Below are 17,876 nucleotides of genomic sequence, written 5' to 3'. Positions count from 1 at the left end.
AGCTAAGAGAAGAACAAAAAGAAGCTTTAAAGAAAATCCCAAAGTCTTTGCCTTTATACACCTCTAGAGCAATAGGAAAAAAGTCTCGACTTTTATGTTTATTTTACTCGTGTGAACCAGGCTTAACACATGCGTATATATTTCAGCACATTTTAAATCCCAGACAAGAAACTCTGCCAAAAAAACACTTTCTTGGGAAAATTACAGTTTAATCATGCATATTCTTAATGCTGGATGATTTTCAAGATGACCTTTTTTCTTGAGACAAGCAGTATGGTCATTTCAGTTTGTTTTGAAAATTACAGTTCAACATTATTAACATATGTTTCTAATCGTGACATGTTTAAGCATACCAAAGAGGCAGGTACTATAAAGTAAATGGTTTGAACCCGGGAGTATCGTTACATGTTTGTAAATGTAGATCGTCCAGGTTGGTATAGTCCTGAGAAGGATATAGTACCTGGTACAGGTAGGTACTATATTAATTTTACGTGCCTGACAAATAAACAATATACTAAAGTTGAAGAAAGGGTAAGATTGGCGTTTTAAATAACGATAACTGAAAAGTATTCAATGATGTAATTCATCTATGATTAGAATTAAATTTAAATGGAATCAAACCAGCTTGTACTCTTTCTGTCACGCATTGTTATTATTGGTACAAATGATTATTTTCTAAAGGCTATAGTTAGAACATTTCATTGAGATGGGACGGCAAATATTAAAAAAAAATATTCATGTTGGTCGTAAAAAAGTTCAAAATAATCACATAAATTCAGTGTAAAGAAGTCGTTGTCGTTAAGACGATATCATACCGCTGTTTTTAAAATACATACAATTATTTCTTTTTCGTGGATCTTCCACCGCATACAATAAAGCCTCGTCGTATACGTTGTAGTTAAAAACTTATAAAATACTTAAAATTAAATCATATTTTCTACAATCACTAGTTAATACATTATTTGTACGAATGGTTTTCGCTCTAGGTTAACAAAGCAACATTGAGGAAATCTAATTGACTCATCTATTACATACCACTATAGATATTACATACCGACATTTAACTACGAGTATAAACTAAAGTTTAACGTTCTCAAATCGTTGCTAATTCTGTGAAATTTGAATACTCGTCAAAGGACTCCAACACGCCTGACACTGCACTGTAACAAAATTTGAATTGCTCCTACATAAACATCAAGAAGAAATCATTAGAAATATCCAAACACAGACAAAAAATGACATATAAATTACGTAAACATAATCAAATCTAATATAAAATATAATACCTAATATAAAATTTAATGCATGTAATATAAGATGTAATATAAAATAAATGCAACATAAAATGCATATGTAAATAACTTTAAGTAAGTATGAATAACTCAAACATAATTAATGTCAAACAGTTCCAATGAAACAACAATTTAAAATCAAAACAAACCAAAACTTTGTATATGAGATTCACTTTCACTGGTGGAAGTCACATTTCACAAATGAAATATTTCATTTGATGAATAAAAACGATCATTACATGAAAAAAATGACATAATAGAGTGTTTTCATCAGTCGCCATGTTGGGGAAAATCGCACATAGTGAAAAGAAATTATGTAAATTTCATGCTCTCTGAGCATCGGCACTTTGATGTACTCCCCCAAAATGGAGTACAATGCAAACACTCTATTGAAATTCTACGTGATACTATTGTAAAGATGGCCACACCACGTACCGCTGTCTCAACAAACTGTGGGCGTCTACTTCGGATCAACTTTATGCACTGAAACACATCGATGACTTGGACGATTTTAACTCGATCCACAAGATTAGAAATGGTGATATAGGTACCTGATCTACCTGCTCCATCACTAATTGAAAAATTGATATTTCTAAATTGAGTCAACGTTTTAAGGGCTCACTTGTAGTCGCGGTAACATAAGAATGGTGAATTTATAACATAAAACTACGTAAATAGTTCAATGAACAAACGAAAAAATATTGAAAAACGTCCGAGTAAATTTAAATGCAGTACATTCAATCCATTAATTTTGACGGGGGGATATTTCAAAAGCTTGATCACACATAAAAGTAGTTGACAAAAGGAAATCGCAAAAAAATTATCACACACAAATTCCTCAAACTATTTTAAGATTATCATTCATTGCAACGAATTTGACTACAGGAAACATGTCTTTGAGTAGCAAACTTCTACTGCAATACCTGCAGACAACAACAACAGGTCCTTCAACCTCCACGGATCTTTGGGCTTCTTCGACTTCTGAAAGGACATGCAACAAACTGCGAACATCTTTAGGTACGCCATGATTTGGCCATGATAAATACTGAATTATATGAACCATATGACCTTCTTTGATGTCCTACAGAAGAAATTTTTCGCATGATATGTTGAGTTTCTATAAGCTTAACATATCAATGTATGGAATCAACTTCAGTCGTACGTCAAGATATTCTTATAAAATGCAATAATTGAAAAGCTTGTGCTTAAAGTGATAATGAAATTAAATTTTACCACATAGCTTCATGATTGCATTATAAAAATCATTTAAACTACTTAATAACTTTCTCAGTAGAACTACGTTATTTTACATCTTTCAAAAGATGTTTAAGTTAATTCAACTTGCAAAATCAATGTGGCATCACAACACAAAATTAGATAGAAAAATAGCAGTTTTTGTCGACATGTCATTAAATAAAAATATCTACTTTCCAATATTAATCAATCTATTGTAGCTGATTGAAAATAAAATGCTACACAAAGCAAAATTATGATGCTTATTACATAATGGTTATTATAAGCTGTGATGTCAAAGTGATGTTATTTGCAAAAAATATACATCAAATCTATTCATGAAGTCAGTAAATACTTTCAAATAACCAAAAAACAATCACAAAACTGGATGACAAAACTTCGTTTATTAAACACTTGACGATAATAAGCTTACGCTGCAAAATGAGAAACCGACTCAAAGTTGCCCAATATTTGTTTAAAACAGCACGACCAACAAATGGGATAAAATATAACAATGCCAAAAATAAATATTAGTTCATTTCGTAACGAATTAGAAAAAGTTAGTTTTACATTGGTAAAGGGCAACTTTTTACTGCGGCAAAAGGAAACATGTTATGTTGATCACAAGACGTCACATCGGTATTGATGGTAAAAGTAATATAAAGCCCGATTGCTTACGTTTCCGGCTTCCAACAAAAGCTAACTTTTTAGAAAAGTCCCAAGCTCGCAATGACAGGATAGATTATAAGGCTTTTTTGCTTTTGGTGTCAGATACATTACAATGACGAACGACAAATAAGAAGTAAAAATATTGTCATGGAAGGTTTGCAGTTTATGACACAATAAAATCATCCTGCAAGCTCAATTTAAAACAATGATAAAAAAGATTTGTCCAATACTTCGCAACAATAAGAATACTAAACTACTAACCAAAGTTGGAGAGGCAATGAGCTTTCTGACAACAATGTCTTCTTTCTTTACGACTGAATCAAACAAAACAGTACATGTTCCATAAGGTCGACTTGTTGCTCTCTTCGTGGGCCAAAACATTGGATATTCCTAATTAGACCAGAAGTGAATAACTGAAGCCTTTCATTCGTGTGCAAAAAACTATACACATTAAAAGCATGATTGATAAAAAGGAATGCTGGTTGTAAAATTACGATGTTGGTTATAATATTGAAATAACATAACGCTGCCCATACGTATTTTACACCAAATGAGTAAATAAAAATCATAAGAACAATGTTATTACGACTGAGCCAAAGAGTATTTCGATGAAACACAAACAAATAAACAACAAAAAGTTAAGTGCAAAGATGAGGCAAAATGAGTGCAAGTTGTTACTTTTGATCCTCTCTCCCCATCCTGTTCAACCGATTTTGTTTGAAGTCCACACTAAACACCACAATGCTTACATTAAGTATATAAATTGTTCCCGCTCTTATGAAAACGTCACAAACCTTGTTATCATCAGTTAGCTGATCCAGCAAAACGATGGTCGTACATTTATATGGAGTGACCATCCTCCAAAAGTCGTTGATGGTTACCTTCAAAGGCATCTGGGTTGCAATGAAGTAATTCTTGCCAAGATAACCCCAAAAATCATTGACAAAGTCTTTAGGCATTTTTTGCAATCACCAGGAAACGAAGACCTTTTTGTATAACGGTAGTCATTATCAGATATCGTGTTCAATACCCGAAATGCTTCTATTACATAAGAAATTAATAATCACGTGCAAACTATATTATTCAGAAAATGTCTCAACTTACATCAACAAGACATGCGTTTATGTAATCGGAAGTTTCTAAGTTTTCAACACGCCGAAGAATAGGACGATTAGTTTCTAAAAAGAAGCAAAGTTTAAAAAATTGACAGCTCGTGTTCCTGCCACAAAACAATACCTATTCCCCCCATTAACAAAGGCGGGTACTTCACTTTGCATAAATGTCAGTGACTAACTTGATATCTATCTCAATTTGTATAAATAACGTACTTGGATATATTCTAGGATAACGATTTTTCTTCTTGTTCTCATCCGAAAGTGCTGCCTCACAAAGTTCTTCAGGATGTTCTGGTGTGATTGATTGTAAACGCTGTCAAGAAAAATTTAATTCCTTCAAACTTTTGTCTTCATTTAGAGAAATCTAACGTTGAATCTTGAGTCTTTAGTTAGTTTAGTCTAGTGTCTTCATCAGGACTGATGTAATGTTGAATCTTGTTAATATACTTCTTGGCTTTTTGATTAATGACCTGACGACGACCTGAGTACGAGTTCATCTGCACTCCTATCTAACTTTTTTTTATAGGGAATGATTTTAAGTTGAAACTTAAGTCTTCACATACATTAGATGGGCATCAGCATAAGAAATGATCATCACAAAAAAATAGTACAAACCTCAAATTTTTCTTCAAATCCAGTTTTTCCGTTCCTACTTTTCTTAGAGAGCTGTGCAATCTCGATCTTGATATGAACAGCAGCAACTTCATTCGCTCCACATTGGATGTGATCGATAATGGCGTCATGAATGAACATGTATTGATCCTTGGTTGATAAGAAAATAATAAATGTATAAGATTTCTCGCAAACCTGGAATCCTTGTTTTGGAAAAAAGTTTGATCTGATGTGCTTTCAAATATGCTTTTAAGATTTGAGTTAGTTTACCCACAAATCAATTAAACTAAATATACTCCATCAATGCTGTTTGTCCAGATGTTCTTAAGTGACCTACCGATGTCTGAACCATGTTTATGCGCCGCGATCTCATCTCTTCCACAAAGCCAAATACATCAATGTTTGTTTCATATTCATCATCAAGATCATCAAGGATCTTATCCAACGCAATAAATACTCCAGTACGACCAACACCAGCACTGAATAGAGAAGCAAGATCAGTTTAATGTTTGTTTAGCTACCTTCTTAGAATATGTTAACAAACAATTCCATTCATTGTAAATCATGCGTAAAACTAAGATAATATTTGCAAAACATTTTGTTGGGAGATACCCCGATCGGAAGCATGTGATTTTGTTTAACAGTTTACTAATTCTTTAATAATGACAATGGATAAAGTCACGAAAAAGTTTGGAAAGAAGGTCCTTTTACCATGAAAAAAAAATTGCATATAAAAAAATGTTCTTAAAAAATGAATCTATCATAAAAATATTGATGAGTATTTCAGGTATATTTCTAAATAATGTAACGACGCAGTTGCAATAGACCAACTAACCTACAGTGAACGACGACAGGACCGGATTTCGTCTTGTGCGATAGCTTGAAATAGTTCCTGAATGTCAAGAGTTGTGTTCGATAACGAGGTACTCCATAGTCTGGCCATGATTTGTAGTGAAACTGCTCGACTTCGTGATGTTCGCCGTTCTATAAAAGTAAATGATACTGCTCATCCTTTTCCGAGGAAAAATTGAAAATAAAAAAAGGAGGCTGAAGAAAATTTATACTTTAGCTATATTTGTTATTGTCCCACAAAAAAATGATAACATGAGGTGAACAATTGATGAACACTTTTTCACGAAGCCTTTGATTCCTCGCTTACGTCTCAAAAGCGTCACTGACGTTTTTCATTCTATACATAAATCTTCAAACTTTCATTGAAGTTTGACATCCTCTTATGGAAGTGTTATATATATTGATAACTATCCCTCCCATCTCTTCCCCATTATGTGCACTTCTGAGATACTTCTGTTCATGTTGGCATTTCGGCATCATTTGCTTAGTGGTGGTGATTATCAGTCAGGTGAGAAGTTAAATCCGGTAAGTCGTATTTTTCGTGTCAGGAATTGTTGGTGTTGGTATTTAAATACGGCAGACTTCACTCGGATAATGGCAACCTCTAAACATGTCCAACATTTTAGTCAACACCAACAGCAGCTACAGTTGTGATAAGAGCTAGACTAGCCTCGAAGATGTACAAATACATGGAATAACCTGTTTCGTTCGTAAAATGAACGCAGACATAAATGAACATAAAAAAAAACTATATGATTATGTGACAATTCTGGGTCAGGTTTAAAAAAACAACAAAAAAACCCAATTTGTTTAACAAAAAGAATTGGCTCAGGTCTGCCTTGTATCTTATTCAAGAGAAAATAAACATACAAGCAGCAACAGAAAGAAAGACTGGAAACAAAAAAGTTACCTTTTTAACAACCATAATGCGAGTGACATAATCAGCGAATGTTTTTGTCTCAGTGATGGTCACTTGAATTTTACCGTATACATTAGATTCATCTGGCCATTACTTTTCGCATTTCACCTTTAAGAAGAAAGCACAAAAGATAAAAGATCTTCGATGTAAAACCATCCAAAATAACATTTTCATACTTTTCCCATTTCTTTCAAAGTCGTCAACATTACAATTGTTGGACACTTTTGCTCAAAAATCATCCTCCAGAAATCGTTTACAGTTTTAGGTTTGGGACCTACAAAAAGAAAAAGAAAAAGTGTTTCCCGCAAGTTTCAATTAACAAAAGTAAGCTGCAACTCAAACATCGGGAGTTGCATCACGCGCCATCAATCCAATCACGTTGAAAATTCGTTGACGGCAACATATTGATGAAATTTTAAACTAATAAAATACCTTGGGTCGCAATGTAGTACTTCTCACATTTCCCCTACAAAGTTAATAAAGGATTTATAAAGTAAATGGTTTGAACAGGAGTATCGTAACATGTTTGTGGATGCAGATCTTCCAGGTTAGTGTAGTCCTGAGAAGGACTGTTATTGTTGATGTTGACTGACGTTTGACAACCTTAGAGGTAGTCATCTTCAGAGTCAACGAATCAACATCAACAACACAAGTCGTTCTCAGGACTCTACTAAACTGGACACTCTACATCCAAACATGTTCAAGGATGTATAAATTGAAAAAAAGAGCGAATCTTTAACGTAAACTGTCGACGATGTTGCGAGCAAAAAACTGTTTTCAATGAAACTTACGTCGACAAAAGAAGCGTTGATATAGTCAGATTTTTCATCACCAGAGAGTATCACACGAGAATGGTCGTCTAGAAGAGACAAAATAACGTTTCGAACACACAATTTTCGTTTTTGACATTTTCCTTTCTTTTACATAACAATTACACTCCCACATATCACTTTTTAATTGATATCATTATGTTCAGTGGTTTGCAACGTAAATTGGGATTTTGTTTCCCCATCAGGTTTTGTTAGTGTTAAAATTTTTCCACGGAAAAATCTCTATCATGCCACTGCATTTAGTGATTATAAGGAGGGGTGAGCCAGCACGATTATTTAGTCCGGCTTTGTAAATTTTTTTACGTTCATCTTTAATTCGAAAGCAATAAAATTCTAAAGAAATAAATATAATGATGATGATCTGAAATTTACATAGCCGGGCTAGCTGTCTTTCCTACTTTTGAAAGGTATCTAGGCCAAACATTTTTCCATGTGACGGTGTTTTAAAAGCATTATTGTGTGTATTGTAAGGTATCTGTGTCAATAATCTGACACATGACAGTATTTCCATAACAACTTTGTCAGTAATTGCATGGTTTTCGAGTAAATATAGCCTTACACGTGACTGCGTTTCCATATCGATTTTTGGCAGAATTCATAGGACTTTTGGCAATAACCCAGTTGCATTTCTGACCATTTGGTAAGTCCTGCAAATTTTAATAGTAAGCAAATACAAAACTGAACAAGTGTGTTAAACTCATAGCTACTGAAACGTGAATCCTCATACATTTGGGTTGCGTAGTTTACCCTGTAATGTTCAAGCATAGATATGAATACACAATCTAATCTCGTATATAATTGTTTTCGGTTGTGCATGAAAGAGCCGTGCACGAGTTAAAAAGAAAACCACCTAAGTTTACCTATCAGTGCGGCGGACGTACTCTTTTTTAAAATCTCCGCACTTTGCAAGCCAATACTCAAACTTTCATTTCATGACAACAAATTTCATTTTTATCACCTCATTCCAGCTTCCACCCTTCGTAAATTTTCTGCTTATTTTTAATGTTGGATTGAGCCGAAGATGCTAAACTACTCATAACAGCACATATAATATGAGAAATTTGACTGAATTTATAGTCCGCTAAGGATTTCAAATCTGTAGAAAAGAGCACATAAAACACATTACCTCAAATTCGAGCCTCAATTCCTCCATGTTTTTTCTTCTCAGTTTTTTTACGTGCTCAGTAAAATTTGCGAGTGGAATTGGTAACCGATTACGGGTCTTGATAGCTGAAAAATAACAATGTGAAAAATATTGTCAGATAAAGGACATAGCTACACAATGGCTATGTACTAATATACAACAATTTACTATGTCAAGATAGCTTTATCATCAAGCTGTTTTGCTTTTCATGCTTAACGTTACGGCAAGCGTATTGTCAATCATTTTCATAGTAGGCAATGTTGTAAATATAATCAATTATATTGAAATCAGATTTATTACACAGAGCTACCTGGAACTCCAATTAAATTCAAATTAAACCACATTATTATTGTCATCAACTACATAAATGGAAAAAACTTCTACTTTTTGTCGACTGACCGAGCGTTTCAATAAAACATGTCTCATATATTAAGCAATGTAATCAAGAAAAACTACCAACGTCATAAAAAAAACGACATTTTCCAAAATTACTTACTTTCTTTGTTTCCATACATTTCTTCTTCGGAAATTGACTTGTTTGCATAAATATTTTCTTCATTTGGTCGTACAACAGGATCCGCAATGTCATTAACGATGAACGCGTCGTTTCTAACGGACAGCTCTTGTCCATTCCTATCCTCATGTTCTGATTGCAAATGCGATTTAGGCTCTTTAACAACAGCACGTCTTCTAGAAAAATATACCATCATTTGCAGAAGGCAGTAGTAGTAGAGTACCCACGAGTTGATTGTTCGTCGTTCTTTGTACGCAAAGTTTGGCCTGCTTGTACTTCTTAGTACAAAATCTTCTTAAGCGTATCATGCTCCTTTTTATCTTACAAAACAGTGCTTGCCATTTTTTAAAACAGAAAATGCTTCATGCGTTCTCTTTTATTACAACCAAAACAATATCCTCAGACATTGTCAAATAGTGTAAAAAATTAAGAGTTGTCATTTGTTTGTGCATATATTCTGCAGGTTTCTAAATCCCTTAAAAGGAAGTTTGGTAAAATCTTGCAAACATATTTAATGCTCAATTGTATTTGATAATTTCTCTTGTTACTCTGAGAAAGATGGGACAATATATGATGCGCAATTGTGAAGAAGAGTCTGATATGTAAGATAAAAAAAGCATTTGCAGTGTTTCTAAGCTAGTTATATGAGCACGTAAGATCAATTGCAAGAAGTGAAAAATTGCATGTGAAAGTGTCAAACATTCACCTCTTACACTAATGCTGTCAGTCGACTTTACTGTTCATTTTAAACACCTCCTACCTTCTCCAAAGAATTATTAGGACCACAAAGACATTAGTGAAAACAACAGCAGCTGCAGAAGCTGCAGCAATTGCAGTTACGTAGTTGTCATTGTTATCATCATCTTTAATATCGCCTAAGAGAGAAAAAAAAAGGGAGAAAGACACATGCCCTTCAATATTGCATGCACTATCACCACACGATTGAAAAGAAGCAGTGTTCAGATTTTTCCATATCGAACTTCAAATTTGCACATCGTAGAAAGAACGCTTCTGAATCCAGCAAATTCATTTATATAAAAACAGTTATTTTATTGGAAAAAATTGAAAAAAAATTTCCACTGTCCATTTGGTATTTTTTCTCCGCGATTTCGTTTAAAGTTATGCTTCGACTATTAATAAAGCCATACTCTTAAAATCACCTGGAAGCGGAAGTAGCTCTGAAGCAGTTCTTGCTGAAGGACTCCATTCAGTAGAATAATAATCACCCTGATAAGAAGTGCATTAAATTTTGATAAAAAAAAACAAAAAGAAGTGATTAAAAAAAAATTCAAGCAATTACCTGATCATTTATCACCACACGCTGGAAAATTCGATAAGTAGTATTGGGTTTTAGAGGAGCGTTATAATAAACTGTTTCGGGAGAACGACGACCTCGTTTTCCCGAAATACTTGAATTTGAGCCATCACCAAGTATAAACACGAAAATACCATCACCACTTGGCTTAAGTACCGCAGAAACGTAAAGGTTTGGTGGTGAAGGAGTCGAATATGTTTCTAAGTCTTCAACATTTAATGTAAAAGGCGATGGAAGATTCTGTCTGTCACCTTGCATGGCAATTACGAATAAGTACCTGAAATAAAAAAAATATACATATTTTCCATGGGAAGCGTATTGCAAAAAAAGACACCAAAAAGATCAATGGTTCAAAACAACAATAGCATTTGAGTTTAAAATTTATTTTTTAAATTTAAAAAAAGATCATGAACAAAGTTGACGGACTATCCTAACAGCCAAGGTTAATATGGCTAAGTAGTGAGGACAACCAGGAATTGCTATATATTGCACCATCGATCCATTTGCAGAATAAGAAAAATAAAATATGGTATAGCAGCAGGTATTTTCGTTTTCTTCTTTTATCAGAGTCAAGATGATAACCATGAACAATGATACAGAGATTTTATATTTAAATATTCATGAACAAAGAGTTAAGACAGTTAAAATTTCTGTTATTAGTCGTATTCAAGAAAAACATTGAGTCAAACGTTTATTTTGAACCTGAAGTGTTTTTAGGCTGGTAAATAATACTGTGAACTAAGGTCGTATCTGATATTTTAACATGGTTTTCTACCATTCCATGTTTAACAAATTTAAATTGTAAGTAAAATTGTCTATATGTGCAAATAGTTACACATACGTCCGACAGGTGAAATACATTGTTTTACTGCGTCGTTTTGTTTTGTAAATGAAAACATTCTGAAAGAGAAAACAAGTTTGAATGTGAAAAGAACCAAACTCGAAAGAAGCACAGAAGTTTTACTGTTACACCATCACAATGAAATAGAAGAAACGTCTGCGTGCCATTTGAATAAAATGAGGAAGGTAGATATGATAAAACTTATAAAGACCAATGATAATTTTCCCAGATCACATTTTTATACACGACAACTTTTGAAAATAGACATGTTTCGACATCTCATGATGCCATCTTCAGTATGAATGAAATAATAGGTGATACGGTTATATAAAAGTTTATGATACATTAGAACAATAAAAAGAAATAAGATAATTTAATGAGGAGCGTCAGTGTATTATAAACAAATATCGTATTTAAAACTTGAACATTGATCAGGTTAGTTTTGTTAATGTGACTTTGATTTAAGATGAACTGTCGGCATGTCGATGATTTTGAAACAAGAGGAGAATAGTTTTGCATGAATGAGAAGAAGGTGTCGGTAGATGAGAGTTTTGTCTGTTGTGGTATGTTCCTGATTCTGGTGGATAAATGGCGCGAAGTTTCAATGTATCGAATTACATCGCAATTGAATTCATATACCATAGATTTAATTGAATCAGGATCGGTCTTTAAATGAAAAAGGTTTTGATTTTGAATGATGTGAAAATTAGTCGAATGTCAATATCTGTACAGAAGCGTTTCATAATGTTTGTAAGTCTGCGTTGTCAGTAATGTCCATGTATGTAGTTTGAAGTATAGATTGTTATTTTGGAATTTTCATTTGTGTTGTGATCGTGTCAAGTTTCGGTGTCTAGGTTGAGGTTTTGCTATGTTTGTTGTCGAGATATCGTTTTGTTAATAAAAGGAAAGAGTTTCGTGAGAGTGGATGTGATGTTTTTATGTCTCGTTGAAAGCCATTGTTCGTATTGAAGTTTGTTGCTCTGTCGATTAGTGCGTATAAGTCCGGTTTGTATGAAGTGGTGTGAAACTAAAATAGTTCGTCAGAAGTCCTGTGTACGTTGGTTTGTGGTATGTAGATGTTGTACAGCTGTCGTGAGATTTTGTTAGTAAAATGTCAAGAAATGGCAGTTGATCTTGTTGTTCAGTTTCAAAAGAAATGAACAATATTCCCAGATCATGATCAAATACTGAAGAACAAGAGTTGAAAGATGTCAAGAGAAAAAAAGTAACTCCAAACACATGGACTGGTTACGATAGGTATTGCGAGCAAAGTGTCTGGTCATTGAAGCACTGAGCAGATATGGTGTTTTCAGGTAAAAATTTTCAATCCGATCCCTACAAGAAGAATATTTGTTATAGAAACACTGTTATCGAGAGTATTTTACTTCCCATTGAGCATTTTTGATGAAGAAGAAAGAAAATGTCAGAAAATAATCCTTGCCAATAAAGAGCTAACAGCCATCTTTGAAAATTGGAATGGCATTGATGGCCATAAAAACATATGATGGTTAGAAGGAGGATTTGTCGTTTGGTAGCTCGCTGCTCGTGGTGGTAATAATAAATACAAAGACACGTTGCTCTAAGATGAAACAATTTCACTAAATTAATATATAACTTTAAAACCTCAAACTTCTGCACAGTACTGTAGAAAAAAAGAACTGAATAATTGTAGAAAAAAGGTTCGCAATCACGTTGAACATGAACGTGGCTTGCTTGCACGAAAAGTTTCATACTTTTTATAACTTATGAATTATAAGAAACGGAATGGGGCAGTTTGCTTCGTCGAGTTAGTCATGGCCAGAATCCACAAATAATAATCAGGGAAAATATTCCACGTTCACTTACACAATGAAATTTTAACGAGTAAAAACGTCTTTATTTTTAAGATTTAAGTAGCATATGATTGCTTTCTCTCCTAGCTATGTTTGAAATGATGCACACATATAAAAAGGAAGAACACAATAGGATGAAATAAAATCTTACCATCTTCTTTCGTCTTAAAAGAAACACTCGCTGCATCACCAAAACCTTCAGAATTTCCAGCAGTTACAACTACTGTGTACATTGTGTTAGGAATAAGATTGCTCAACATGTAAGGCTTAGCGACGTTAGATGGCTCAGTTTTGTTTAAAATGACCTTCATTTGCTTCCTCAATATGAACCTAAACTTTATCAAAGGATTTACATCATCTGTGCCGGGAGTCACTGCAATGTTTTGGGGATCCATCCACGATATTATAACGTATCTTGACGCGCTGTAAGTGATATTGAGACCTGTTGGGCTGCTCGGAAGCAATTCTACAACAAGAGAGAAAGATCTATTTTGATATATAGGATGTATAACAAAAGAAGATCTTTAAAATTAACCTATTGTAAAATTTCAGTGCCTAAGGACTATGCAAATCATACTGGTGCATACTTGTGCATGTTTTGCTGCTAGAATGTACCCATGATATTGGCAATGTACGTGATATACATTGAAATTATTACAATTCGTTAATTTCAAAAGGTCTTCTTTTTTGAAACACCCTTTTCTATTTGCTTTTCAAGTGCACTAATTAAATGTAAATAAAGCGTAAACAATGATTTTACTATATAACGTTCTGCTGTAATGAAAATTATCATTCTCAAGATTTTAACAATCCATTCCATTATTTATTTCAGTACTAATCTTAAAAGAAAGGTAGAATCTTAAGAGAGAGTTAACATGATCTAAACTAACGTTCTGGTTCCACCTCTGCTTTGTGAACAATTATGTAACTTTCAATTTTTGCAATAAACACATATTCATAAACAAATAAGCACATACACATTCGCAAATATCTAAGAAGTACATGGGAGGATGGAGGAAATTTAAAAAAAAATTCTAATTTGCCGGCACTTTGGGCTAATCAAAAGCAAAGAAATTGGGGAAAAAATACTTTGCAAGAGTCCAAAACGACTTAAAAGCTCTAAAACGTTACGAACTATAACTTGCAGATGAAAACTTTACAATTTAGAAGAAAATTAAATATGAAAGGATAATTCTTTGTTGTATTTATTGGTGGATGATCAAAAGAAGTTAGCTTACACTACTAGCTTTGCAGTATAACATAGTTCTTAATCAGTGGCGCCGCCAGGTTGTTTAGACTAGGAGGGACAATGAAAACGTCAGATGTGTGAGACTTCAATGGGGGCTCAGAGGCATGCTCTCTTAAAGAAATGTTTGACTTTATGTTGTCTAAAACGCTATTTCTCACAGACAGGATTTATAACAATCTAAAAGCCACACGTTTTTAGAATGGCGGCATTTCGTTAGATGTGCTATTGAGTGTATTCAAGTCCATTTTACAAATAACAATACTTGACGACTGCTGTTTATTATACTTTGCTATGTACCTGTTAACAGGAAGCAAATCTTTTTATTGCTGTTCGAAATCTATTTCATTTCATCCTTCAATTACAAAATTGGTCATTAAAATAACTGGGGGGAGACAAGCTCCTCCAGTTCCTTTCCCGGGCCACGCCACTGTTCTCAATTTTAATAAAGTTCTTACCTCCACCGTAAAGTTCTACCCTTATGCAGGGTCGATTGTTGTAGGTCACTGGAATAAGTCGTAAAGCTCTCGTCCTTGTACCTCCTTTGATGTTTGATATAGCAGCGTCTTTGTAAGCGTTTTTGTTTCCTTTGAAAACCTGAAAAATCGTTAAATCCTACAATTCAGCAGTCGCACTAGCATGTGAAAAAGTTTATCATAACATTGCAAAATTCAGTTTCAAAAATACTCTAAATCCACTTTACTTTTTGTGAATTCTGATTAGATACTGACTCCCAGTTTATTAAATCAGAAGTGGTGTTAATGTGATATTTTGTCACCCAACTTAAGGTTGTTGTGTCTCCAAAAATTGCAACGGAGTTAATAGCATAAAGTTTTTCAAAGCTTATTTGAAGATAGTGATTTCCATCAGCAGTAGGAGCACACCACGATCTGCCACTGGATATTCTTGCATTGGCGGCATTGTGCAAATTTATTGCCTTTGAAGCGGAAAACAATGAGTCAGGGAATTTTTTTGTGTCGTTTAACAACGGCCTGGCACAGATATGACCTATGAAAAAACATTCACATAGAGATAAGCCATGATGATAGAGGTAAGTCAGGATGGAAGAGGTAAGTCATATGAATATAGGTAAGTCATGGTGATATAGGTAAGTAATGATGATAGATGTAAGTAATGATGATAGAGGCAAGTCATGATGATATAGGTAAGTCATGGTGATATAGGTGTAGATGATATATGTAAATGATGATATAGATGTGATATAGGTAAGTCATGATATAGGTGTGATAGGTAAGTAATGATGATATAGGTAAGTCATGGTGATATAGGTAAGTCATGGTGATATAGGTAAGTAATGATGATAGATGTAAGTAATGATGATATAGGTAAGTAATGATGATAGATGTAAGTAATGATGATAGAGGCAAGTCACAATGATAGAGGTAAGTCATGATGATATAGGTAAGTAATGATGATAGATGTAAGTAATGATGATAGAGGTAAGTCATGATGATAGAGGTAAGTCATGATGATATAGGTAAGTCATGATGATATAGGTAAGTAATGATGATAGATGTAAGTAATGATGATAGAGGTAAGTCATGATGATAGATGTAAATCATGATGATAAAAGTAAGTCTATACTTACATTTTAATAATGAATGATGGGAACATTTCTCTTTCGTTGTGATAACGCATTGAGAAAGATTTTTTGCTTGGTTGTTACAAGATAACTCTCCATATAAAAAAATTTGATCGCCTTTGCTTGATGTCCATATTTTGATAGAGTCAGCTGCAGCGTAACCAAATTGCATGCAAATCTCGTCTTTTACTTTATCTAAGGAACTTTATTTACAGATTGTAAAGTTACCATCATACTTCGTGATAACATTTACAACTCCTTGGTTTGGGAATATTGAATTTGACAGGTATGCCGTTTCAACTAAAAAAATTAGAGAACAAACACTTTTATAAACTAAATGTAGATATGATCTTCGCACTTTGTTGGACAATTTAAGCAATTGTCTCATGAACCTAAAAAATTCGACAAAAAAAAATTCAACAAAGTACGAAGATCATATCTTCATTTAATTTCAAACACCACACTGCACGAAACATTCTTTCATATGACATTCCTTTCACGAGAAAAACACCAGCCCAACAAAATTGACCTGCTCAGTTGGTCAAAGCACTGAACCGGCACTGCAGAGGTCATGGGTTCGAATCCCGTTGAGTCACCTGAATTTTTCAGGTTCATGAGACAATTGCTTAAATTGTCCAACAAAGTGCGAAAATCATATCTACATTTAATTTCAAACACCGCACTGCATGAAACATACTTTTATAAACGTTGTCTTTTCAATGTTTTTGAGAAGGGAGAAACAGCATTATCTGTAACGACAATCTTTTCAATTTTGCAAACAAATGAAAATTTGCTCTGAGTCGAAAGTTCAACGCTTTTATCTTAAATTGTATTTATAATATATTAATCCTAACACGATTTAATATGCACATGAAAACATGTGACTTGGACGAGATTTGAACTCGCACCTTCGGGATACTAGTCCGCCGCTCTACCTGTTGAGCTACCAAGCCCACAGGGATCGGAGACGAGTCAATACGCAGTTTAAAGAGATTTGACTCGTATCCACACCCTGTGGGCTTGGTAGCTCAACAGGTAGAGCGGCGGACTAGTATCCCGAAGGTGCGAGTTCAAATCTCGTCCAAGTCACATGTTTTCATGCATATTAAACCGTGTTAGGATTAATATATTATATATATTCTCTGATGCTGCCTTTGGAATTAAATTGAATTTGAGAAAGCTGTTTCTGAAATACATGATTTATTCTAACATAATTTAGCTAGAAATTATTGTATAATTAAATTAATTAAAGTATTTATCAACATCAAATTTTTAACAAATTGTAAAAATGAAAATTGATGTAAGTAAACTTACGGTAACAAATTTCAACAAACGATGTGGTGCTGCATTGATATTCAAAACAAAGATACTTATTCAAACCAGGACAAATGTTTAAAGGAAAAGATTATCATTAACAATGACAATACACTCTCGTTTGCCATCACAGTGTCTCTTCAGATGACACGTGACATCGACACTACAACTGTAATCATAACTTGACCCACAAATATTACTTCCAGTCAATTCGCGGTATGATGCACTTTTGATGGTCATGTATTGACTTTTGGGACAGCTGACGTCCGTCATCTTTTGTCGAAAAGACGCTATTGAACCTGCAAGAAAAAAAAAATTTAAGTAACTGTGGGACATTATTTCTAAAAGGTGTTAATTAATGAAAAAAAACAGCAAATGTTCGAGAAATTCAATCTACAAAGATAAGTAACACTTGCGTATGTAAAATTTCGTTTTATTTAAAGTTTATCACTGTAAGCGTATTGATACTGACGCGCAGAAAATGAGAAAATAACGGACGTTTGTGCGAAAGCCACTAGCTCCCTAAATTGCCACAGCGATTTCAA

The 17,876-nt window shown here is 33.8% G+C and overlaps 2 protein-coding genes and 2 non-coding genes across 4 annotated transcripts; 1 reads left to right on the top strand and 3 right to left on the bottom strand.

Annotated features, from left to right (window-relative positions):
- Positions 1-742: 742 nt before the first annotated feature.
- LOC124452191 (receptor-type tyrosine-protein phosphatase kappa-like) lies at positions 743-8,746 on the bottom strand. The gene is made up of 15 exons (XM_047002776.1): positions 8,649-8,746; positions 8,082-8,169; positions 7,484-7,551; positions 7,125-7,158; positions 6,869-6,966; positions 5,757-5,905; positions 5,259-5,400; positions 4,925-5,071; positions 4,523-4,622; positions 4,299-4,372; positions 3,989-4,087; positions 3,456-3,584; positions 2,216-2,373; positions 1,728-1,863; positions 743-1,183 (listed from the first exon to the last, which is right to left on the bottom strand). Exons 1-15 carry the CDS (start codon positions 8,673-8,675, stop codon positions 1,094-1,096), a joined length of 1,539 nt encoding a protein of 512 aa, XP_046858732.1. The 5' UTR covers positions 8,676-8,746; the 3' UTR covers positions 743-1,093.
- Positions 8,747-12,645: 3,899 nt separating this feature from the next.
- Positions 12,646-16,189, bottom strand: LOC124452190 (discoidin-1 subunit B/C-like). Its single transcript, XM_047002774.1, has 5 exons — positions 16,024-16,189; positions 15,118-15,422; positions 14,873-15,011; positions 13,320-13,634; positions 12,646-12,671 (listed from the first exon to the last, which is right to left on the bottom strand). Exons 1-5 carry the CDS (start codon positions 16,187-16,189, stop codon positions 12,646-12,648), a joined length of 951 nt encoding a protein of 316 aa, XP_046858730.1.
- A 709-nt stretch (positions 16,190-16,898) lies between these two features.
- Trnat-agu lies at positions 16,899-16,970 on the bottom strand. The gene has a single exon. It is a non-coding gene; the product is annotated as a tRNA-Thr (tRNA).
- Positions 16,971-17,034: 64 nt separating this feature from the next.
- On the top strand, positions 17,035-17,106 carry Trnat-agu. The gene has a single exon. It is a non-coding gene; the product is annotated as a tRNA-Thr (tRNA).
- The last annotated feature ends 770 nt before the right edge of the window (positions 17,107-17,876 follow it).

This window comes from Xenia sp. Carnegie-2017, unplaced genomic scaffold (assembly GCF_021976095.1).
Source record: "Xenia sp. Carnegie-2017 unplaced genomic scaffold, XeniaSp_v1 HiC_scaffold_24, whole genome shotgun sequence".
Taxonomy (NCBI): Eukaryota; Metazoa; Cnidaria; class Anthozoa; order Malacalcyonacea; family Xeniidae; genus Xenia; species Xenia sp. Carnegie-2017.
This window is presented reverse-complemented; position numbering and strand designations above follow the sequence as displayed.